Source organism: Ovis aries, chromosome 5, assembly GCF_016772045.2.
Source record: "Ovis aries strain OAR_USU_Benz2616 breed Rambouillet chromosome 5, ARS-UI_Ramb_v3.0, whole genome shotgun sequence".
Taxonomy (NCBI): domain Eukaryota; kingdom Metazoa; phylum Chordata; class Mammalia; order Artiodactyla; family Bovidae; genus Ovis; species Ovis aries.
The window spans coordinates 55,202,232-55,228,266 of NC_056058.1; the positions used below are offsets into that span (position 1 = coordinate 55,202,232).

Sequence of the window (26,035 nt, forward strand, 5' to 3'; positions counted from 1 at the left end):
ATAATAGAAAAAAGAACAAAAGTAATCCATGTAATTTAAATCTTGGTGGTTACGGCAAGGATAGAGGAAACTAGACAACTTTAAAAACCTCCAGAACATCTCAATTCTGTCCACTAAAAAGATCTAGAAACAATAACCCAGCCTGATGGTAATGACCCTGACACTCCTGTCCCCAGCATTGAAAGGAACCAGAGATCCTTGAAGAAATGTCTGTTCCCAAATATGGGGCTGACAGTGTTCCAGATGAGCCCTAGAATATTTTGTCAAACCAGAAAGCAAAGAATTTGTCAAAGATTACTAGCATCCTTTCAAAAAGTGAAAAAGTGTGATTAAGACTCTAGAACTCTTCACCAATTTAAAGGAAATTCAGAGGTCAGAGAAACATGTTAAAGGATACCACAGAATCCTTTGGTGAATACAACAGGACGAGTGACCTGGTCTCTTCAACAAGTGATGTACAATGATATGGAGGGACTTCCCTGGTGGTCCAGTGGCTAAGACGTCACACTTCCAGGGCAAGGGGCCCAGGTTTGATCCAAGGTCAAGGAACTAGATTCCACGTGCTGCAACTAAGACCCAGCGGAGCCAAATAAATGTTTTTATTAAAGGAAAAATATGGAGAGGGAAACAGAATTAGAGGAGGCTTTAAAGAAATACAACCAATTATACTATATGGACTTTCAGTTCAGTTCAGTTCAGTTGCTCAGTCGTGTCTGACTCTTTGCAACCCCATGAACCACAGCACGCCAGGCCTCCCTGTCCACCAACTCCCAGAGTTCACTCAAACTCATGTCCATCACGTCGGTGATGCCATCCAGCCATCTCATCCTCTGTCGTCCCCTTCTCCTCCTGGACTTTAGTAGATCTTAATTCAAATATGGGAAAATGTTTTGAAAATTATAATGTAATCTGGAGTTGTAAATATTTAATGATTTTAAAGAATTGTTACCATTTAAGTGTGATGATCATATTGTGGTTTTATGTAAAAAAGAAAGGAGTCCTTATCTTTTAGAGATAAAACTGAAATACTCACAAGGACTTCCCTGGCAATTCAGTGGTTAAGACTCCACGTGTCAAATGCAGGGGGCATGAATTTGACCCCCTCATTCAGGGAACTAAGATCCCATGTACCTCATGATGAAGCCATTAAAAAAAAAACAAAAAAACATAAAATAATATGTGGTGTTTGTTATGAGTATATAGTTGGGGATTTAAATATAACAATGTTATTTTACATAAAATAATGTAAATTGATCATTGCTGCTTAGTTATGGATGCATCATTTTATATATATATATGAATTTGTACTTCTGTTTCTTAAAAATCATTGATACTAAAAGATGGAAAAACAAAAACAATCACAGTTTTTGGAGTCACACAGTGCTGACTGACTCTTAATAGCTGTGTTAATTGACAAGCATTGGTTTCCCTTTCAATAAACTCAGTTGCTGTGGGGGTTAAAAAATTTCTTGTTGGTAAAACACAAAAGAATGTAATAAGTGCTCAGTAAATTATAGCTATTGGTATTTTTATTTTGATAAATAATAATGACATGAACATCATCTGTGCAGATTACTACAGTATTTCAGTTTCCTGTGTATTTAAAGTAATTTTTAGAGCAATTAAATGTTGTTTGATTGAGAGACGTTTTGTATTTGTATATACAACATGATTGAATTTTCTACAAATTTCTTAGTATTATATTAAGTGTTTATAATTTCTTAGTATTATACACATTTATCTGTGTCCCTTATATGATATATTCAAAGTTAATGTAAAAATAGGACTGGAGTATGTTAGGGAAAACTTGACCAGAGAGATTATAGTATAGTATGTTGCTCTGCTATGCCTTAAAGAGGGGAAGATTGTCTGGAGTCATCTGTTCATCAAGGAATCTAAATAGCAAGATGAGCAGAGTAAAGACAGACACCATTTTGCTTGCAACATTAGATCTGTGAGCTGGCTACTTGTCTTATGGTTGGTTGTAACATTTGCAAAGAACCTTACTTCTTAGGAGGGTTTGCGATTATTAGAAACATGGGTTTTTATTTGACACTTGTGGAAGATAGCTTAATGACATTAGCCACCCCACCCCCACCAAAGACCTGCACAAACACATCTTTAGTTGAGCAAGTTGAGTTTATTATTCAGTGAGGAAGTATACACAGTGAAACCATGGAACCTGTCATTTAGAGAGTGTTAACATGGGCTGCCATCTACGGGGTTGCACAGAGTTGGACACGACTGAAGCAACTTAGCAGCAGCAGCAGCAGCAGCATGGGCTTATTTTAGCATTGGCTGTATTAGGTAATTTGGGGGAAGGCTAAAAGAAAGAGTAGTAATGCTATGATCAGATTTCCTAAGAAGTTTACCTAGAAGGAGGGAAGACCAGAATTAGGCCAAAACTGTATTTAGTAAAGAAGCTGTAGTCATTCATATTAGCCAGGGTAGAGTTTAGCCATTTTATAGTTTGGGTAGTATTTACAGGTGTTTTTGTGTTCAGTCATGGAATGATTTTATTTTTGCCTTGATCCACCATGATCCACAAGAGTGGCCTTGTCTGAAGTCAGTATACTATGAAATTGTTCATGTTTAACAAGGGAACACTGAGTCCCAACTATGAGTGGCAGTCTGGCTCCTAGATGTCAGAAGTAGTTGTTGTTATTCTCCCAATTAAAAAAATGTAAAGAAAAGAAAATTTTCTTTATATTCAGGAGTGCAACATTATTGCTAAAAAGGTTTTGTATGTGAATGATAATTGAGTTTATGTATAAAGAACTTGTTTTATAAATGGAGTTTTTAAATGTAAAAATAGCCAAAATTTTCTCCTTAAAAAAATTTTATGCAGTCTTTTTAAAAAATTATTTTAAGGCATTACTAAGATTTAATCATATTTCTATTTCCTAGATATTTTCAACTCCAGGCCATCCAAAAATGATTTATAGCTCCTCAAACTTAAAGACACCTTCAAAACTTTGTTCAGGATCAAAATCTCATGATGTCCAAGAAGTTCTTAAAAAGAAGCAGGTAACAATCCTGATTTTTCTTCTCTTCAAAAGGAAAGGATCTATTGAATTCTTACGTGATTGTATTAATAACTTGAACAATTCAATGTTGTTATGGAACTACTTATAATGTTTATTTAACTGCTGCTTGATGCATTGTATACTTGAAAACTGTTTTGCAGTTAGTTGCCTTAGTAGCTACATCAAGCACAAGGAAAGAATTTTTTTTTCTATATAAAAATTAAAGACACTGAGTGAGTTGACCTTTTTTTTTTCTTTTTTTCCTGCAAGGGAGAGAGAAGGGCAAGAAACAGATATTTTTATTTCATTATTTTCTCTTAATTTCTTTCTGGCTTTGTACACTAGATAATGTTTCACATGAAGTATAACAATTATCATCTTAGATTTAAACTCACATAGTTTTTCAAATAAAATAGATGTTTATGTATTAGTATAATTAGAGATTCAATTAACAGAGGGGTCAGAGATGACATTTTCCAGATAGATTTTGCTATCATTTCTAACCTAGAGCTGCATCTCACATTTTTAGACTTTAAACTTCAAAAGTAAATATTTGACTTATTACATGGGGAGGTAAAAACAGCTCTTGTTTTTCTTTACATATGCATTCAGGTCTTTTAAGTGAATAAACCTCATAGATACAGCTAATTTATGTTCAGTATTTGAAATATTAAAGTATAATTATAAATGTAAACTCTTTTATATTGGAAGTGTTGGGAAAATAGGTTTAAAGGTTTCATATCTGGTCAGCTGTTTTTTGATTAGGAGGAAGAGCTGCCTTGTGTAAGGGATGACTCAGGGGAGATGAGTTGAGATTATAGTAGCCTTATGTATCATTGGCAAACTTGTAAGGAAAAAATTAGTAATGAGAAACTTACCTGTTCATACAGGAAGCAATGAAGCTACAACAAGATATGAGGAAAAAGAGGCAAGAAATGTTAGAAAAACAAATAGAATGCCAAAAGGTAAGACAAACATTCATTATTTGCTTGCTGGAATTGATGTACAGAATGGATTTTCCAAAGATATTTCCCCCAAAATTTTCAAGGTTATTTGTATTAGAGTTTACTAAGCATAGTTTCACTTTTTTTTGTTGTTTATTTTATAGATGTTAATATCCAAGCTAGAAAAAAACAAAAACATGAAACCAGAAGAGAGAGCAAATATAATGAAGACTTTGAAAGAGCTTGGAGAAAAGATCTCACAATTGAAAGATGAGTTAAAAACATCTTCTGCAGTCTCCACACCATCTAAAGTAAAGACAAAAACAGAGGTAATTGCATCTTTCTTTCGGTATAGGCTTATTGAACATTTGTGGTGTGCTTGGCACTTTTGAAAGTTCAGTGGAACCTTAAGTAACTAGTGTGAGACACTAGCAACAATTTTTTTTAAATATTTCTGTAAATGCTATGTACTCCCTTTGAAAGAACAGATACTACCCAGTTTCAACAAAGATATATTTTTAACTGAAATTTTTTTGTTCTTCATGCTGAGGGTGTAACTGCTAGAGTGATGACAAGGAAAGAGACATTTCCTCTTTTCATCAATTCTTTCCATAATTCTTCAATTACGTTGTAATACACCATCTCTTTTAATAGTCAGAAGATAGCATTGACTTTAGTGTGGGTAAAAGTATGACTTTTTATTGAAAACAATAGTCAAGAGTTCTAGATCTATTTAAGTCTAATTTTGTTAATTTCTATTTGTTTCCTTACTGTAGCAGAATGTTTGCTTTTACAGTGAGGTTCTATCATTATTCTACAGGTCTGTAGTAGGATTTTAGATAAATCTGCAGCCCTTTGAGAATTAGAGGGCTTCCCTGGTGGCTCAGATGGTAAAGTGTCTACCTGCAGTGCGGGAGATCTGGGTTCAGTCCCTGAGTCGGGAAGATCCCCTGGAGAAGGAAATGGCAACCCACTCACTCTAATACTCTTGCCTGGAAAATTCCATGGACTAAGGAGCCTGGTAGGCTACAGTCCATGGGGTTGCAAAAAGTCAGACACAACTGAGCGACTTCACTTCACTTGAGAACTGGGAATAAATTTGTCAGATATATAGAATGTAAATTTTTATATACAGTATTGTATTGCATTTGAAGTTGTGGTTTTCTGTTAGTAAAAGAATGTAAAGTGTTTCTTTAAGGTTATATTTTACACATTGTCAATCAACTATATAATCCAATAAAATTTTGTTTAAAATATTAACTTATGATAAAAAAGACTGCTTTTGCTTTTAAAATATGTAATAAAAATGTTATTTTTAATTGAAGCTTCCCCAATTATGGAAAGAACATTTAATTTTAGAAATTGAAGAGAATATGGTGGAAGAAAATCTCTCAAAGTCACACCAGCTAAAGACTGATAATTTGTTCCTTTAAAAAAGAAAAAGAGTGGCAATAGTTACAGGGTTCAGATCTGAAAGCAATGATTATAACTGTTTATTTGTATTATTAGTGAATTTTTACTGTATAATTTATTTTGCACCATCGTGTTTCAGTTATGATGCTTTTTTTATGTGATAATCATTCTCAGCTCCCTCATCTCGGGTGACTGTTTCCAGTGTCTGATTTTTAGGCCATCTTAAGCATATTGTACTACTTGCTTATTAAGCAGTAATACTTTTTATTGTTATTACTGATAACATTATACGCTACATGTTTTCAGTATTATTTCTGTCAAGTTACTTTCCTTAAAACACCCAGAAGAGATTTCATGCTTTCACATTTACCCAGAAGAGATCTGTGTCATTCTAAAAGTGTAATATTCTGAACAAGATTTTATAAGTTGTCTAAAAAATACATTTTTACTCTTAATTTTTCCACAGGCCCAAAAAGAACTATTAGATACTGAACTGGACCTTCACAAGAGACTGTCCTCAGGAGAAGATACAACAGAGTTACGGAAAAAACTCAATCAGTTACAGGTTGAGGTGAGATTAAGAGGAGTTACCTATTACAGTTAACATCTCAAAAAATAATTTCCCTCTCTTCCAAGGTTTAGTCCAACATTATATATTATATTCTATCTTTTGTTATTCAGGCTGCACGATTAGGTATTTTACCTGTGGGTCGAGGAAAGACGATGTCCTCTCAAGGTCGAGGGAGAGGCCGAGGCCGTGGAGGGAGAGGAAGGGGTTCACTAAATCACATGGTGGTGGACCACCGCCCCAAAGCACTCACAGTTGGGGGCTTCATGGAGGAGGAGAAAGATGACTTACTTCAGCATTTTTCAGTAAGTTTTTAAAGTAGTAAGTGCTAACTGTAAAATCATTGTAGTCAGCATTTCCTTGCTGCCTTCTGTATAAATGTCAAATGTTTTATAGATTAGAAAATTAAATTGTAAAATCATGGATATTAGCACATTCCTGTTAATATATTTGAAGGTCAAGAAGTAGCTCATGCTATATTCCATAATATTTCACATAAATGCATTTGTAGTGACAAAAGTTGTTCCAAAGGTATATTTGATTTTTGCATTAGGGTTTATTACATCTTTTACTAGGTGTTTACATGGCTTTCCAGGTACCAATAAATGAAAATAGTCTGGGATGGAGATGAAATCCAAAGGAAAAATTTGTTAGAAGTGTCATGCTTGGTTATATTCTATATACAGTGATGACCACTTACTTTTAGACAAACATTTAAATAAATATTTGCCACAGGTAAATGTTTCTATTATTTTGTATATATTCTCTTTCTAACCATTCATTAATTCATTCAATAAATATTTTCTGAGTGTTATTTGTGCTAGAGCATTTTCATGCATGATCTCATGTAATCTTAAATAACTGTATAAAGTACATGTAAAATCCCACATATAAAGATGGGAAAAGTGAAGCTTAAGAAAGTCAACCGAGATCATACAGTACCAAGGTGATAATACACAGTTTACTGTTGACATCCAAAGTTCCTATTCCTCAAACAACTTTTTTGAGAGAAGCATTTTCAGCCCTAACGGTGGTGAAGGAAATCTTACACAGCAAGACATCACACTATAGTTTCATTAGTTTGATGCCCATTAACCTTGTTTTGCCCTTGTCATTGGAGAACGCTAGCTTGTTATAAAATGTCCAGATTTGAGAGCCATCTTGGGTGTAGCCTGTTTACTCTCGAGCCAGTTCTTTTCACTAGTCTGACAGTTATTTTTTTGTAAAGTGGAAGATTGTCTTTAAGAGACTTCTTTTAGGAGTAAAGAAGGTAACAGGTGGAGGAGCACTGTGTGTGCACAGGGTGATCTTCTGGAGCCCGAGTGAACGTTGATTTTTGTCCTTCAGTGCCGATTATAAACATTTGAATCTCCTTGCCAAATAGTTGGGCGTTTAGAGCCATGGCCAGCTCTGCTGAGGTGACATTAGATAATATAAAGCAGGATTTTCATAAATTTGGCTCTGCAGAAAGTTTTTGTTAAAAAAGGTGGTTATCTTGTGAGGTGGGAAGCTGCTTTGCTCTATCCTGAGGGTTAATGGAGATGTATATGTAAATGTTTAAGTTTTAACCCAGAAGTCATGCTCAATTGGCTCTCTGCCCTTCTCATAAGTAGAGTCATTATAGAATAGTTATAATAACCAAGTTTTACAAACATACATTTTTTTTAAAGTCTGAAATATAACACTCTGTGCATTATGGGACATGTCCAGACATTTGGGGAAGGAGCAAAGAAAGCCAAGGCACAGGAGGCAGCTTAAAGAACGAGACACTACTGTTAGTTTTGATGGTGTTTTGTAGTTTGTTTTTTGTCTTGACAGGGTGCTGTCAGACAGTCTTGAGTGCTAGAAAACACTCTGATAACAGGTACTTGGGCAGTATAGGGTGCTTTCTGTGGAAAAAAAAAAAAAAACCAACAACAAAACAGAAATACTTATGCCTGAGACATTATTGAAAGTAGATTTGACAAACTTACAGGGCAGCTCTTCTTTGAGGTATTTCATATCTCACAGAGGCTAAAGTAAAATGTATGTTTTTAGTATCCTTTTACTGTCCTTAATGATTGTGAAAAGCTCATTGAGCGGCTATATCTGAATGAAAAGATGGTTGATGGGTTTTATTTTTTTTTATTTTTATTTTTTTTTTAGCTAAAAATACCTTTATTTTTTTTCCTTTTTTTTTATTTTTAATTTTAAAATCTTTAATTCTTACATGCGTTCCCAAACATGGACCCCCCCCTCCCACCGGTTGATGGGTTTTAGTGAAGCTGTTTTGAAGTGTGTCTGTCTATTTGGTTTTTTTCTTAACGTTATATTTCTGAGATTTATTCATGTTATTACATGTAACAGTTGTTTGCTATTTTTATTTCTGTATAGTTTTCAGTTGTATAAACATACCACAATTTACTTTTCAATTCTCCTGTTGATAGGTATTTGGATTATTTCCGTTTCATTTTTATGAACAGTGTTGCAATGAACATTATTTTAGATGTCTTTTAATATATGTATGCATTTCTGTTGATGTAGATGAAACTGTTGAGTAAACTGCGTCAGTTTTTTCAGTTTAGATTCCCATCAGTGTTGTATGAGAGTTCCTGACTTGAACTTAAAGATGTTAAAATACATCTTTATTCTACTTATTAATCTTATTTGTTGCAAGTTAGGTAGTGGGAGTTTTATATTCTTAGTTCCTGGCTGCATGCAAATTAAATTTCTCCTCTTCCTTCAATAATATTAATAGAAATATAATACATTTAATGCCTTAAAATTCCTTCTGGAGGATAGAACTACTGCCTTCTTTGGAAAGCAACCCAGTTAATACAGATTAAAATTTTTATATTGCTTTTTCTTACTAGTAAAAGTAACGTATCTTTATTTAAAAATGGAAATAACAAAGTCTAAGAACTTAATGGTGACTGCAGTTGATTAGACTATTATATAATTGAAATTTGCTAAGAGGTTAGAACTTAAATGTTCTAGCCCCCTCCCTAAAGGCTAAATCTGTGAGATATGGATGTGTTGATCAAAGGAGGAAGGGTATCTTTTCCCAGTGTTTCAAATCATCACGTTGTACACTTTAAATATCTTACAGTTTTGTCAGTTATACTTCAGTAAAACTGGAAAGAATTTAAATAATGTAGGAATAAACAGAATGCTGATCAAGTCTCTATAATTCATCATATGTTAAAGGATAGAGTAAGGGATGTCTATTACACAAATTAGGAGCTTCCCTGGTGGTTTGGTGGTAAAGAATTCACCTGCCTGCCAATGCAGGAGACGCAGGTTCAATCCCTGGGTCGGGAAGATCTGGATCATTCTGAGAATAGAAATGGAAACCCACTCCATGGACAGTGGAGACTGGCTGTCTACAGTCCATGGAGTTGCAAAAGAGTCAAGCATGACTTAGTGACTGAACAATAACAACAACAAATCAACAAATTACACAAGTTGCCCTTTTTTAAAGATTTATTAAGATATAATTGACATATAACACTATTATTTTCAGATGTACAACATAATGATTTGATATACATATATGATTATAAAATTAGTTAACATCTGTTGTCACCTCACATGAGAAAAATTTGTTCCTCATGATAACTTTTAATATCTACTCACTTAGTAACTACCTAATTTTGAAAAGATGGTAAACACAAACATTTTGACTCATGGGACATATTAAAATGAGTAATTCTGATATTCATTTTAATATATCCCACGAGTTTTTTGTTTTCTCTTATTGAAATTTGATGGGGAGGGAAAAAAATGTTTAGATGGTAATAACAAGAAATACATTTGAAACTGAGTAATTTTACCCTGAGGTAGGTAGGATAGTGTTTGACTTCCCAGGTGGCTCAGTGGTAAAGAATCTGCCTACCAGTGCAGGAGACACAGGAGATCTGGGTTTGATCCCTGGTCAGGAAGATCCCCTACTCCAGTATTCTTGCCTGGAAAATTCCATGGACGGAGAAGCCTGGTCGGCTACAGTCCATGAGACTGCAGAGTTGGACACAACTGAGCACGTTCACAGAAGCAAACAAAAACAAATACTGCAGGATAGTGTTTAACATTTGTGGGATGCATAGATGTGCCGTGGAGTGTTTGTCGTCGTATGGCATTTTGGGAAAGGAAATGGAAACAGTTTAATCAGATATAGATTGGGATAGAAGGGATGTCATGAGATGAATAGATGATTTTTAAATATTTACATCTATAAGATTTTACTCTGAATTTGTAATTATCAATATGAAATGTCAGTAATCATATTAAAGTAGTACTTGTTGTCCTCATCATGATTTTTCCAAGTAGAATGACTGTATATAAATTATCTTCCAAACCAAGACAAATCTTAAAATTTATGTGGCATCAGCATTAATCATGGATTATCCTGGGAAAGCCAGACATGTTTTTCTAATTAAAGAGAACATCACTTTTTCTAGCTCTCATTGGAGATTATTTGTAGATCCATTTTAACAGATTTTTTTTTCCTTCACATAATCATTAAACTTTTAATAGCACACAATTTGAAGAAATCATTAGTAAATGTGAGTATAAACTCTTGTGTTCTAAAATCTATTTTAGCCTGCAAACCAAGGGTCAAAATTCAAAGACCGTCGGCTACAAATATCATGGCACAAGACCAAGGTGCCTTCTGTATCCACTGAGACTGAGGAAGAAGAAGTCAAGGAGGAGGTAATTTAACAACTAAAAAGAGTTGAATTAGATTGTTCTCCAGTTATATGCTTTTCTTGACATTAAAGTAAATAATGTAAATTTTAAAATACATAGTGAGTTTTTTCATGCATGTGATTAACACTAGTCTAGAAGTTTATTAAAGAATCAGGACAGGTGCAGAAATGAAAAAGCTCTTTTGGGGATTATTTTCTGTTGTAGGCGAAACTATTCTTTTTATAAAGTTTGCATTTATTTTGGCTTTATTGGGGCTCTGGACATTTTTATTTTGTTAAATAAAGATGTGGATTAAGGGAACAATTAAATTGCATCTGGTTGTTTTAGTTTTCACTTATTCAAATTCCATAAGCAATAGATTTGAGTTTCTTATTTTCTATGTATAGTTCATTAAAGTGAGAGTGTAAAGAAGTTGGACGTAAGAGGAAAGAATAGCAAAACCATGGACTTAAATAATATAAGTATTAATCAGCTTCTTAAAACAATGGAGACTAATATTGCTTTTTTACTCCTATATTTCTAGTTAGTTTCTTAAAGTAGACACTTTAGGGAGCACTGCTTGCAAGTTATTCCTCATTCATTGTAATTTTGATTTTAAAAAATAGCAAGCATTTATGGCTGACCAAGAGTTTTCCTGACCAAGTGGGTAATTAATCAGCTTCTTAAAACAATGGGAACTAATATTGCTTTTTTACCCCTATATTTCTAGTTAGTTTATTAAAGTAGACACTTTAGGGAGCATTGCAAGTTATTCCTCATTCATTGTAATTTTGGTTTTAAAAGATAGCAAGCATTTATGGCTGATCAAGAGTTTTCCTGACCAAATGGGTAATTTTACCTACAGCAGAAAATTTTACAAAAGGAGAAACTTTTCCCTTGTTAAGAACAGAAAAATCTTGGTATTTTGGGAATGTCTGTAGATACTTTGTTATGTTTGTAAGATTTTAGATTTTTATGGTAGATTTGGAATATCAGTGTCATAGGAAAGTTATTATATTCTTCTCTCACAAATAATTGGCTTTTAGAGGAAAAACTCCGGAGAAGGTGATGGCACCCCACTCCAGTACCCTTGCCTGGAAAATCCCATGGGCGGAGGAGCCTGGTGGGCTGCAGTTCATGGGGTCGCACAGAGTCAGACATGACTGAGCGACTTCACTTTCACTTTTCACTTTCATGCATTGGAGAAGGAAATGGCAACCCACTCCAGTATTGTTGCCTGGAGAATCCCAGGGACGGGGGAGCCTGGTGGGCTGCTGTCTGTTGGGTCACACAGTCGGACACAACTGAAGTGACTTAACAGCAGCAACAGCAGAGGAAAAATTCAGAAGTTCAAGTGGTTATTTATTTTTCTCACTTTTAAAATAATAGAATAAAATTAATCAAAAACGTGTCATAGGTAACCACCCCCCACTAAACATTTATATGTTTTTTAATTTTCCTGATGATATTAGAATGGAAGTCTTCTCCTATTAAACTAGCAAAATTAACAAGGGAGACAAATATATATATATATACACACACACATATATATGTATGTGTATGTATATGTATTTTAAACATTTTTAGTTTTTCTTGCCGCTAAAGATACTTGGGCTTCCCTGGTGGCTCAGATGGTAAAGCATCTGCCTGCAGTGCTGAAGACCCAGGTTCAATCCCTGGGTTGGGAAGATCCCATGGAGAAGGAAATGGCAACCCACTCTAGTACTCTCACCTGGAAAATCCCATGGACAGAGGAGCCTGGTAGGCTACTGTCCATGCGGTCGCAAAGAGTCAGACACACTGAATGACTTTACTTACTTACTAAAGATATTCTATGAGTTTATCACTTGTAAATCCAGTCTGGGCACTGTATACTAGTCTGTTCTTTGGCCTAAAAAGTACTCTACTTAGTTTTCTTGTGCCACTGAGCAGATTTTACCCTCTTTTTTTCAGGAAACAGAAACCTCGGATTTGTTTTTGCATGATGACGACGACGAAGACGAAGATGAATATGAGTCTCGTTCATGGCGAAGATGAAATCTGATGCGACTTGTATAATTTTTAGGAATATTGTTTAGAAGAACAACTTTTTAAAATTATTTAAAGAAGTCAATGAGCCAAAAAAAAATTTTTTTTATTTTTCTTTTTGACACAGTAGGTGTAAGGACAGCAAGTTTGCTATTTAAATACATCTCATAACTGTTCATGATATTAAAGCACCAAAGGCCTAGTGACTTTTACACAGTTGTGAAGATCCACAGGAATGACATGGATAATCTCTAGAGCCTTATTTTCCACACCACCTGTTTTTGTTTCTATTGGTGTTGGATTATGATGTAAATGACAGGGTGTTCAGAAATTTTATTTTGGATTATAATCTGCTGATAAAATTTCATTAAATGTCAAATCGCCTGGAATCTCTTAACTCTCAGCTGTTATGGGTGGGTCGTCAGACAGTAGGAGATACTTGTAATTAAAATACCCTTTGGCTTTCAAGAGTTGTCTTGGAAGAAATGTAAATTTAATTTTTTTATTGAGGCGGAGCCCAACTTACATTCAATCTAAATTTTGGGGGGATTTAATATGCAGCAGTGAGTACTGTTTTAGTGTTAATCATAACTGTTCTTCAGTGCCAGGCAAGCTCTGTGGTATTTCCATTCTGTCATCACATTAACTCTTCTGAACTTCTGCTACTGAGTTTTAGTTTGCTTTGAAATTATCAAGCATTGGTTCAGTTATGGGTTTTTGTTTGTTTTTTTTTTTTTCATATTTTCAGACTATAAAAAAGGCTTTTATCTGTTGCCCCTTTCTCATCCCCATTTTCTTTCTTCTGTCTTTTTATTAATAGCCTTACTTACCCATTACTGAGATAAGTGATTCTTTGGGGCCACCAAAAGTCAGTCTCCAATAAAAAGTTTAAACCAGCACCTTGATAAATAAGTGATATTTTAATGAGAATGATGGAAGGATTTGTGGGGAGAGTCACCAGCTTTTTTTTTTAAGCTTCATTTCAGTTAATAGTTATGCAAAAGGGTTTAAAAGTGTCTGAAATGCTTTTCCTAAATTTAAACCATGATGGTGAGGTGACTGGGGGTAGGTTGGGGGGGGGGGAGATGGGGTAGGGGGATGGGTATGCTAGTAATAAATGGGAGTCATAACTTGACTTTGATCAGATGACCTTATATTTTCATAATTTTGTAGCTTGTTGCTATCCATGAACATATGCATCTTCAGTAGACAGTTTCCTTCACTGTGTGCATTTTTACTGTACACTGTATAGAGTATAGAGTATCTGTTAAGTAAAATATATCTGTAAATTTATGTCCTTGTGTTCTGAATGTTAGATGGAAAAGCAGAGGAGCAACACTACACTGTATTGACCCCTGGGGAAATAAAATGATTAATGTAAATAGGATATCACTTTTTCAAGGATATATACATCTATGTTTTTATAATATGTGTGGTGTGAAAATTTGAAACCTTCTGTTGGCTTCAGAAGGTTCTTGGTGATCACCATGTCAAGGATTTTGTTTCCTGAGGTAAAGAGACTGTTTCTCACAGTAGAAACTATTCACTAAGAAATTTAAAACCATCAGGACTCTAGATTTTTTTGGCTATAAGAAGTTAAATCCCACATTCTGATTATCTTTCCTCTTCTGTATATTTTCCTGGAATGATGTGTCAAACCAGGATCATTTTTAAGTTTTTATGAAATTTTCCCTCCATAATGATAAGGACTTCCTCTTTCTAGGTTATTATGACATTTCTGATAACACAAAGCTTATAAGAGAAGGAAAACATCGCAGTGGGGTACTAGAATAAGCAATCTTGCTCCTTCTTCCTCCATCATCTCGAATGAAATTTTCTTGATGTCTGTGGCTCAGTCAGTATATATTTTGAAAGATTCATTGTGGTGAATATTTTGAGTCCTGACAGTTTAAACGTGATAGAGGGAACAAAGGATTTATATATTTTTTGTACAAAGTTTTTTCTTAAACTGTATAATTTTGTAAATAATTTGTTTGGGTTTTTTTTTGTGTACTAAAACTACCAGCGTATAGATTTCAATAAGAATTGTTGTATTTTTGTATTTGGAAACTGAAAATTACAGTAAATTAATGGAGCTGTAAGAAAATTTTCAGTAGACAGTTCAGCAGAATGAGATTCCTTTTCATATGATTTTTTTTTAACCTAAAATTGACATCTTATTACACTCTCAGTACAGAGAGAGTTAAGGATTTGTTTGATTTCTTAGTTCTTGGGGGAGATGGGGTGAAAGAGAAGGATGTTAAAGTGAAGAATAGACACTTTTTCCAGTAAGTTTTTAGGCCCTTTAAAACTTAGTTTTTGATACACCTTAAATAGGACTAAAACTCTTTCAAAATGTCATTTCTAATGTTTGACTCTCAAAAATAATTCAAAATATGCATTGAATATTGGAAAATTTAAGTTAAGATTGGCATAAACTAGTTGAATGTATGTATTTTTTCCTTTAGGGCTGAGATCCCAAACCGTTAGAATTTCTCTTAAAAGCAAGTAAACATGACTTGTTTTCTTGGCATCTTCACTTACAGAAATAGCACATACCATCTGAGGCAAATTCTGTTCTTTTGAATGTGTATGACATCTTTCTAAGTAGCTATTGAGCAATAACAACCACCAGCCTGGCTTGGTCAGCTTGGTTTTACTAGTGGCTTACTGCCCAGGCTTAAAAAGGTAACCCCGGGGAATGTAGAATTTCCCTCAATTGCTTCATGTTGTAACATTGAGAAAACATTGTCTCTAGCTAAGGTGATAAATTGGAAAATGTCTTGTTAGGGTGGAAGAAGAAAGGTCCATGGTATAGATCATTATTTTAAAAAAAGAAAAAAATCATGTGAAAAGGAATAGTGGTTCCTCTTGATGTATAGTATGCCTGTATTATAGTTTTTACAAAATTGTGAACTTGTGTAATAGTATAATAGGAGATATTGTTGAATTTCTAACTGTTTATACATTTAAATTCATATATGTAATGTTTGTTTTATCAATTACAATCTGAATTTCTAAGAAGCATGTTGACTTTTGCAATAAAGATGCAATATGGAATGGTTCACAATTGGGAAAAAAAGAAAGAAAAAAAGATAAAAGTTCCAAATTTAAAAGAATTTGCAAAATTTATGAACCATTCCAAAAATTATAACAATCACCAAAAGAGCTGTAATTCTGGCTTGTTCTGGAAAGAAAGAAAATGTGTGTGTATGCTTGCTTGAGTGAGAATGAATGAGTGATGGATATGTTTGTGTGTTTTATGTTGAGTTCATGTACATGAGAGAACGTCACTCAATCTGAATTTGGGTACCAAAATCACTGACTATTAAATATTCAGTAGAATAACTCCTTTGATAGATAGAGTGCTCTTGGAAGCAAAAGGGAAGGGCATTAACGTGTTACAAGTAAACTTGATAGCATAGTTTGTTCATGAATGGGTCTTGGTATCCCAGATAAAAGCACAAACTATTTTACAAAAGCAGTTATTTTAGTATTATCTTGAGGATATTCAAGATGCCAACAAACAGTAGGAAGGATATTTCCCATAAGCACAATAGAGAGAAAAGAAAGAACACCTTGAATTTAAACTGTAGTAACTGTGATGGCTGTTTAGTGAGGAATAACAAGAGAAGGAGTGATCTTAATCAAGAGGACTGGGTGGTGATGGGAAAAGGAAGTATATCGTTTGGGCTCCCATTTTCTTGTTTTGAAATCTCTTTGTATATAGTTCCCTCCAAATGTTTATTCATTGTCCAAGAAGAGTCGTTCCTCAAATCTCAGTTTATACAGGAAAATACTAAAGAATGGGAGTAAATTTCATTTTCCTTCTTTTCAAATAAAGTTTTAGCCATATTTTATGAATTAAGTAGCAAATAAGCTGTGTTACCATTTGTTTTGAATAGATTGTAATTTATACAGTATATATTTATAGTAAACATTAGTCTGAGGCTTTTGGGGGAGGGCAAGCATAATTCTGAACATAGTTACATTTGTTTAATAGTAACAAGTCAAACATTTTACTAAAATGGAGCTCTCATTAAACAAATTACTGGCTTTATGTGAAGTTTTTACTAATTTTGGTGGAAATTATTTTAAAGCCAAGGATACATTTTGAATTGCAAAATGTAGTACCTAGACTGGGTCTAGTTATGTTCCAATAAAGATGAGTATGTAAGTTAGCCTATGGGATCATTTTAAGATGTGCCAGGTTTGCTTTAAAGGAACCAAAATTTTGCAAGTCAGACCTGTCCATTTTGTATCACTTTTAGTCTCAAAGATCTATTTGAGGAGCCAACCAACACTGATTTAAAAAAAAAAAACTGCTTCTAATTGATGTGTTATGAATCACCTTCATTTATGCTAAATTGATTTACTGCCAAGTGATCTCCTTTCTACAGGATCATCTACCATTTACCTGGTCCTGTAATCAACCTTAGGTTTACTAAACCATCCCAAACACTTTGAGATGGGTGACTTGATACAGGTGAAATTAAGGTCAGAATAGTGTTTGATGATTGTAGGATATTTGTGGTTTTAGTCTCCTCAGGCTTCTGCAAAAAGTCTGCAAATTTTTTTTTTTTTCAAATTTTTATTTTGGGTTGTGGTAGTCAGGAAGCATGATAAACATTGTTACTTTGTATTTATATTTTTCCTCTTATGAAAGAGGAGCAAGGGAATAATGCCCTAGCCTATAGCCTATTAGTTTGTTCTCAATGGAAGCCTGTATTACCTATACAGCCCTTCAGTTTTCTAATCACTTCATAGAGTTCTGTTACTTTGATATGTGACCCCTTAGTTCTTAAAACAGTTGAGTCGGGGTAATAGTACTTGATCAAAATTTTTGCTCTTTACTCAAACCATTCTTGGGGAGTAGGCTTATGGGAATAAGCCTTTGAGTTGCCTGGCTGCATTTCTGTTGATTTGAGTTTTCAACACTGCTTTGTGAAAACCTCATAAAAGTGAATGTCTTGTTAACAAGACTAAAGTCCTTGTGATTCTGTCTCTTCTTAGTTTGCCCCCAAACAGCTTCTTTTGTGAGATACTGATACGTTTCTCTTAATTTTAAATTAAACAAGAAGGGCTAAGATTGACCTTGCCAAGTTAATATGGTTTTTTGAGGATGGTATAACTTCAAGGTTGAGGCTGTGCACATTAGTTTCAGTTCTTAGACCAAAGGCTGCTTATTTATCTGTATAAGCGACTGTTCCTGTGTAAACAATCAAGTTCTAGTTCCTGAACACCCTCCATCAAAAGGCTTACTATATTTACTGTAAAACTCAAGATTTTAACATTTAAAGCCTGTAGGGGGCTCCAGAAGGCAAAATTTAGTGGGCCTTAGAGCAGTAACTGAATTCAAGAGTAGAAAACATTCTGCACTGTAACCCAATGTATATGTACATACATGCCAAACAAAAAGTTTACCAGACATTGCTTGCCCTTACAACTTTATATGCACCTGATATTTTTTTCTATTGTCAGGCAGGACCCACTCTTTTGCTTTCAGAATTGCAGTTTGGAAAACACCAGCCTATTAAGTTGCAGGGTGAATTGCATTTTTAAATCCCTCTTCCTGTGACATTGTCAATACGATTTTGAATATAAATGATAAAATATTATCTTCTGTGCTTTGCTTGGAAAAGTAGTCTGGGGTTCTGAAGTTGACCTTTAGTCTAAAAATTAAAGATAAAAGGAACTTCCCTGGCAGTCCAGTGGTTCTGACTCAACACTTCCACAGCAGGGGGTATGGATTGGATCCTTGTTGGGGAAATAAGACCCTGCATGCCACAAGGTGCAGCCAAAAATAAATTTTACAAAATAAATCAAAGGTGAAAATAATGTATGCATCAGTCTCTTTATTGATTACTTGGTGCTCTTGAGCATGAAGTTACTTCATAGTTTTTAATTTTTGTAATAGATAACTATGAGTGACTTTTAGAATTTTCCTGCAGTTTTATATTTTTGTCATTGTTTATCCTGAGAAGGGAGTAGAATACTAGAATATTGGTGCTACTTTTTATGAAATTTAAAGCAATTTGCAAGAATTATTTATGTTTAAAAAAAAAAAACTGCCCATAAAGTCCATGTTACTACAAATACTTAGTGTCTGTGAATCAAGAAAAGATTATTTGGCATTGAATTTAATTTTGCACTGAGAGTTCACCTTAGCTAAAAATCATTAAAAAACAAACCAGGTTTGATAGCTCTGTGAGAAAACTGGACATATTCCAAAATTGAATTTTGGAATTGAATTTCACCCTTTTAAAACATATTCTCCTGTAGGTTCATAAGAAATAGCAAATACTGATAAACCCCTATATAAGAAAGAAGTGGGGCTTCCTTTGTGGCTCAGCAGTGAAGAAGTTGCCTGCCACTGCAGGAAATGCAAGAGACCAGTCCTTGGGTAGGGAAGAGCCCCTGGAGAAGGAAATAATCTACTCCAATGTTGTGCCTGGGAAATCCCATGGACAGGAGCATGGCAAGTAGGACACAACTTAGCGACTAAACTGCAGCAACAACAAATGTCTGGGCCTTCCTAAAGTATACAGGGAAAGATGGAGAACATGTGAGTGAGAAGCTTGCCATATTTTCAGAAATCCATAGGAGAAAACCAGTATCTGCAAAGTAATGAAATCAACATAGATCATGGAAAATACATTATTGGTACATTTCAGTATTTCTACCCTCTTGTCCATGTACAATCCTTTCTGGATTCCTTAAGCAATAAAACTTGACTTTCTCTGATAAGTGGTGCCAAGTAACTATTTTCTATTAAACTGGCTGATAAACTCTTCACTTTGGTGAATTCAATTCAGTAGATGTGTTGAAGGCAGACTGTGAACCAGATCACAGTTCAGTAGTTTGCCTGCATTCTGCTTGAAGCAGCCCTTTGAAAAAGGTGCTCCCTTGTTCCCTTTGGCCTTGAAAACTGAGTTTAGAAGAGATTCAGTGGCTTCCCTGAGGTCACACGGCCTGTAGTGGTGGGACCAGGATTTGAACATGGGTCTGACTCCCATGTGCTTGTGTTTAACCTTTCTGCTCTGCTGCTTCTAATAAAATGGGGTATTGCAAGTCTGTGGAATGTCACTGGTCTTTTTTATTAGTGTCTGTCAAATACTGCCATTCTGGCTCCATCTAGCTCATCTGCCTTGGATTGGAACCAGGCTCCCTTGGGGAGCAATGCTATTTTTAGGTAGTATATTGGAAACCACAGAGCATAGTGTTTATAGATGCTAATTTGTGTGGAAGCATTTTAAAGTAATAATTTTCTGTGACCTCCATAATGTACAGCCAGCCAATTTGATACATTTGACAATAATTTGGCTATATCCTATGTTTATTTTATTTTCAATTTTATCTTAAATATTTTCCCTGTGGCAAACAGAATTATGATAATCTTGGAGTGTTTCTACCTTGCTTCTTTGTGTTTTTCAATATTTCTGGTGCCTTCTTCCTTTTAACCTTAGCATTAAAAAAATCATGGTGTACATAAATAAGTTTATATGCTTTAATTTAATGATGTTTTCATATAGTATACTGAATCTTCTAGACAGAAAGTGCTGAGAATAGCAGTGTTTGTTCATAGTTATGTTTATGCCATAGACTTTTTTAAAAGAGTATATTCTCAGTGAATAAAACTGATGTTCATGTCACTGTTCTATTGTTTATGGAGTTATTTTTTTACATGTTCAGATTTCTTGTTTTAGTAATGTCATTCTGAATCCTGTGGATTTCTAATTTTAGCTATGTTGGCAACCATGAGATGTTTGTTGGCTACTAATGATACGGTAGTAATTGTCATCGGCAAAAAGGAAAAGATGTTAGCACCCCTGAGAGAAAGGGGTTTTTTCATTTTTCAACAGCCCGTGAGAAAAGTAGACATGTTCTAATAGATTCAACAGAAAAAATTTTTTACTCTTGAGAAATTTAGCAGCTATTAGGAATATTTCCAGTATGGGAACTGTATCTGGAAATTGCTAAGACAAAAAAAGAATGATTATAACATTCTTCAGGTTAACAGTTTTTTAGAAAGGCATTTCCTCTAAATTTTGGATCAAGTCATTAAAAAAAAAACTCATCAAATGCTAAAAAAGCATACATGTTCTTTTTAAAGCATTATGAGCACATTTTGCTTTGAAATATCAAAGATGAGGAAGAATTTTATACATAGAACTTAATTTCTTGGAATTATTTATTTTCTTTTGAAAAATTTCTATCAATTATGTTAAGGCACTTCTCTCCCTGTGATTTATTTAAATCTTAATAAATTATACATTTCTGCACTTTAGCCATTCATGTGAAAATTATTTGGAGTCATCGCAATAGAATGGTGCTGTGTTGCCTCCTGAGACCACAGTATGTCAAAGAAGTTTCAGCCACTCTTAGTTTCATACCTTCCAGTGACTGTTATTGATAAATCAGATAAAGCTGGACCAAAGTCTTTAAAGATTGAAGTCAATGATTAAAATTTATGTAGAAGTTAAGGTTTTAAGTAAGTACTATAAGGATTCTTCTTATGGCTAGCTTTTGTACTGAGCTCATAGTATCTTTGGAAAGCTATTTAAGAGTTGTAGGCACCTATCACTTTCTCAGAAAAGGCTGTGTCTAGGAAAAAGAAACTGAAGAATCCTACTGGTACACTCAAACATGTCCAGAAAGCTTTGAACATTGTCTGTAAAATAGTACACAGTGTATTTTGTCTCTCCTGTTGTATGATCCAGGAGAACTGCCTTTTTATTCATTTCAAGGTTTCTGTGATCATCACACAGCTTGATACTTTACAGACTCAGAGCATAAGAATAGGTTACAACAGAGAGTATCACTTGTTTTCCTTTCTTTGTGACCTTCATGAGTCAGAATCCAAAGAAAATTTGAATACTTAGAAGAAAATGACAATGACTTTTGATAGTGTTCAACATTTTAGTACGGTAATCCTTGACCAACCAGCCTTGCCCAGAAACCTAATGGGTTTTTTTCTTATTTCATAAATAAGAAAATTTTAAAAATTTGACAAGGTAAAATAGCCTGCAAGTAGAAGTTCTTTTAATAACTGTTGCATAAATGACTTGAAGAACTAGGGAAGTCTCATAAAGAACAACGCTTTTCTGCCTTTTATTTAGTGTATTTTTGTTTCATTTCACCACAATTTAAATTATACTGAAAAGAAATTGTAAACTTGAAACTGTGAAGGCTATTTTTATTCAGTGATGTACTTCCTGTAAGTCTGTTTCTTTTCAATTTCAGTCTTGGTTTCTTTAAGCATAGTACCATTTTTTTTTTGTTGGTGTACTTTTATTCCACTATTCCCAGTCAGAGAGGGATGGCGAGCAGAATGTTTAAGACCCACAGGTCTGATGAAGGAAGTTCCTCTCCTACAGCTGGGGTGTTCCTTAGCCTCAGGGGTCGAGAGAGCCCAGGCGTGGTGTCAAACTCAATTGGACACTACTTCAGTGCTCATCATGTGACTCTCTGTACTGTGTGTTTCAAACATTCTCATTTACTCTACGAGGTATACCGTGATTTTCCCCTTTCCATCCAAGGGACAGCTGAGGCACAGACCGGTCATCGTCTCAAAACAAAGCCAAGATTTGAAGCCACAATACAATCTGACTTAAAGGTGCAGCTTAAAAAAAAATTACTTTCGCCTGTGCTGGGTCTTTATTATTGCACAGGGGCTGTCCCTAGCTGCGGAGAGCAGGGCCTACTTTCTGGTTGCGGTTGGCGGGCTTCTCATTGCGGTGGCTTCTTGCGGAGCAGTGACTCAGCAGGTATGACGCCTGGGCTTAGTTGCGCCGTGGCATGTGGTGAGATGTTCCCAGAGGGATCAAACCCGTGTCCCCTGCATTGGCAGATTCTTAACCATTAGACCACCGGGAAAGCCCCCAAAGCACAGCTGCTAACACTGCTTCCTTCTGTGTTAACGTACTAGTAGTTGCGTGCGTGTGTGCATGCGTGTACGCGCGCATGCGTACGGTGCGTGCTAAGTCCCTTCAGTCATGTCCAGCTCTTTGCGACTCTGGAATGTAGCCCAGCAGGCTTCTCTGTCCATGGAATTCTCCAGGCAAGAAGTGAGTCGCCATGATCTCTTCCAGGGGATCTTCCCAACCCTAGGGATCCGACCTGTGCATCTCATGTCTCCTGCATTGGCAGGTGGGTTGTTTACCTCTAGCGCCACCTGAGAAGCCCAATAGCTGTATGAGCTGAGGTTAATCAATCTTTTGAATGCTCAGTTTACACATAAAATGTGCTTTATAATTTCAGAACCCATTTATTGCTTGCAGGATTGAAATAAGCATTAAATGAGATAATACCTCTGAAAGTACCCCGTGAAATGCAAACTTTTATTAGCAGATCTTCAAAGCTTCATCAGATTGTCCTGGAGCTGTTTGGAGCTGAATGGAGCTGTTTTCAACTACAACTGAATTTCCTACTTTGGTTGTTAATCTTGTGGAATCACCTAAATATGCTTAGCAATGTTGGAGAAGAGAGGTGAATACTTTATATCTGAGATTGCACCTTTATATTTCTTTAATATGTCACATTAATCAAGGAGATAAAGACCACCAGACACTAGATAATGATATTTTGTAATCTTAACCAATTGTTAGTGAATATTACGCATAGCCACAAAGTGGTCAAATATAGTATGTTCTGACCATCTTCCAAGCTTCAGACTTCAATTGGATGAAGGGGCTTGGTTTCCTGTCTAGTCTTCCACAGAAGAATGTAAGTATTTTATGTGCTTATGTAATGTACCACAGAAAAGCCTAAGTATTCCCCCAAAGTCTCAAGCCCTTTGAACTGACTGGGAATTTGCTTAACAGAGTCACACTGCAGAATCACCTGTACTGGTTGCCCTGTGATCTGCCCCCACCAGAAAACTGTGAACCTCTTTGACAAAATGAGATTTTTCCTTGGTTGAGCAATTCCGTGAAGTGTATGTACATCATAGTCAGTGAATTATGCTTTAGGGTATGGCCAAAGGAAAATATTTACAGTGGAAAAATTAATGAAACTATTTTCCATACCAAATATATTTGGAGGATACTGGAATTAGCTCTTGAATAGATATATCATTAGTACAAATTATGTGAAATACCTGTACCAATTGTTCATGGCTTGTGTGTTTCAGCATAGAAGGAAGAAAATATTTAAAAGCAAGCTGTCATTGTCTCCATCTGTTTGTAAAATTATCAGTGAGGTGATAGACCCTGTGAAAAGGATCATGTTAAAACTCTTACACACTTCTTTTTCAGTTTCTATAGTAATTATTTAAACAAACATGTTGACTTATTGAACATTCTGGAGATAAAAGTGTTTTAAACACTCAGATTGAAAATAGACACATATTTTGCTCTGGAGAAGACGGAACCTTGTCTCTGCTTGCTTCCCCTCCTTACTTCAGACTTAACCACACCATTAAAGTGACCAGATGGAGGTATTCTCCTTTGAGACTCTTCACATTTCTTTTTTTTAAATTTATTTTTTGTTCTATATTGGAGAGTAGTTGATTAACAGTGTTGTGTTTCAGGTGTACAGCAAATAATTCCAGTTATACATATATCAATACATGTACCTATTCTTTTTCAAATTCTTTTCCTATTGAGGTTATTACATAACATTGGGCAGAGTTCCTTGTGCTATACAGGAAGTCCATGTTGGTTATCCATTTTAAATACAGCAGTGTGTACATATCCATCCCAAACCAATCTTTACCCTTAGTAACCGTAAGTTTGTTTTCTAGGTCTATGAGTCTCTGTTTTATTTTACGCTTCCTCAGGATATCACCTCTCTATTCATAAAACTGCAGGAATTTGTCTTCTTTAAAAGAAAAAAACAAAAACAACAACCCATTCCCTGTAGCAAAGAATTCCCTTTTAGGAAGAAAGGAGGTTATAGCAATATGCTTCTCTCAGGGATTGCTGGGGGCACCATGCTTAATTCACTGGGAGTCCCTCTTTGTTTTCTGCCTTATTCTTTCTTATTGTTGGAGTGACTAACCTAGTGTGAATACCCAGAAGCCATGGGCAGAGTTGCACTTCAACTGTAAAATCAAAACAGGGGGCTAGTAGCTGTGAACTTTTTGGTACTGGTTCTATCTGCACTAGATCTGGGACGAGGGGCTTTTCCACTGGTAATGAATATCACCTGTGGGTTCCATTCTACTACTACGCTGTAACCCCAAAGGGAAAACAGCACAGAAAAAAAATGAGCCTCTCTTATAGCTCACACAGAGTTTTTTTCAGGCAACAAGCCTAAGAATTACTGATATCATTCAAACCTTTACAATGTTATACTACTTTCCACTCTGCAATAATAGATTATGAAAGAAGCTGAGGCTTCATGGAGGAAAAGATCATTTACTATTGTCACTCTGTGCATTGGTGGTTAGTACTGAAAATGAACTTACAGAATTTTTGAAGAACTTAGTCACCCATTGCATTGCATCAGAAACAAATAAGTGTCATTTGCCTATTTGTTTAAGGAGTATATTAATTTATCAAATAAACACGGAGGGAATATTCTTTCCACTCATACAAGCTAATTCTTGCATAACCTTAATAGCTCAGATTTTTATAAGAGTTACCTGCTTCTTTCAAGCAATTAGAGGCTGGCAACAGAGGGAAGAGAAATTCTGGAATAGCTCTTTAATTTTCTTCCTTTCTCCCACTAGCTGGTTAAATTGTTATTGACATACATCCTGCAGATATTTTAGTAATAGGTGTAATTCTGGATGTTGCTTTTTAAAGTTGATAGTATGTGTCCTGGAAAGTAAAAATGCTGAGTAGAAGCTTGTGCAAATCACTGGAGTGGAAGAGAGGTTGGAAATTGTCATTCTGAATAGCTTCGTAGGTAAATTAGAAAAGTTTGCTTCAGTGTGGCACAAAACATATGAGGATTGCCAGTTTTGGTAATTAGCAATATATTTCTCTTTTCACTCTTTCTACCTTATTTCATTTTTATGGTTTATAAAGTATTTGTGTCAGATGTGTTCCATTAGACTCAGTGAGAGTTTATGTGTTTTTACAGCTCACATGGCAAATAAGCACAGCCTTCAGGTTAGAAGGTGGCTCAGATAGTAAAGAATCTGCCTGCAATGCAGGAAATGCAGGTTCCATCCCTGGGTGGGGAAGATCCCCTGGAGAAGGGAATGGCAACCCACTCCTGTATTCTTGCCTGGAGAATTCCATGGACAGAGGAGCCTGGTGGGTTACAGTCTGTCGGGTTATAAAGAGTTGGACATGACTGAGCGACTAACACTTTCGCTTTTTCAGGTTCGAACTTTGTGGAGAGAGAAATGGAAATATACCCAGTGTGGGTCAAAAGACTTAAGTGTACTGTTGCCGTACACCTGAGTGGCTCTTTGGATGTAGCTGGTGTGTGTACAGAAA

The 26,035-nt window shown here is 35.2% G+C and overlaps 1 protein-coding gene across 4 annotated transcripts in view; it reads left to right on the plus strand.

Annotated features, from left to right (window-relative positions):
- RBM27 (RNA binding motif protein 27) overlaps nt 1–20,301 on the plus strand; it is a 63,869-nt gene extending 43,568 nt beyond the window's left edge. For all 4 annotated transcript variants that reach the window (XM_012178689.5, XM_042250614.2, XM_004008925.6 and 1 more), the window contains 7 exons: nt 2,908–3,027; nt 3,917–3,991; nt 4,135–4,299; nt 5,850–5,954; nt 6,065–6,256; nt 10,530–10,640; nt 12,570–20,301. In XM_012178689.5, the coding sequence (XP_012034079.1) occupies nt 2,908–3,027; nt 3,917–3,991; nt 4,135–4,299; nt 5,850–5,954; nt 6,065–6,256; nt 10,530–10,640; nt 12,570–12,653 (852 nt within the window). In that variant the 3' untranslated portion in view covers nt 12,654–20,301. The remainder of the gene's footprint in view (nt 1–2,907; nt 3,028–3,916; nt 3,992–4,134; nt 4,300–5,849; nt 5,955–6,064; nt 6,257–10,529; nt 10,641–12,569) is intronic.
- The last annotated feature ends 5,734 nt before the right edge of the window (nt 20,302–26,035 follow it).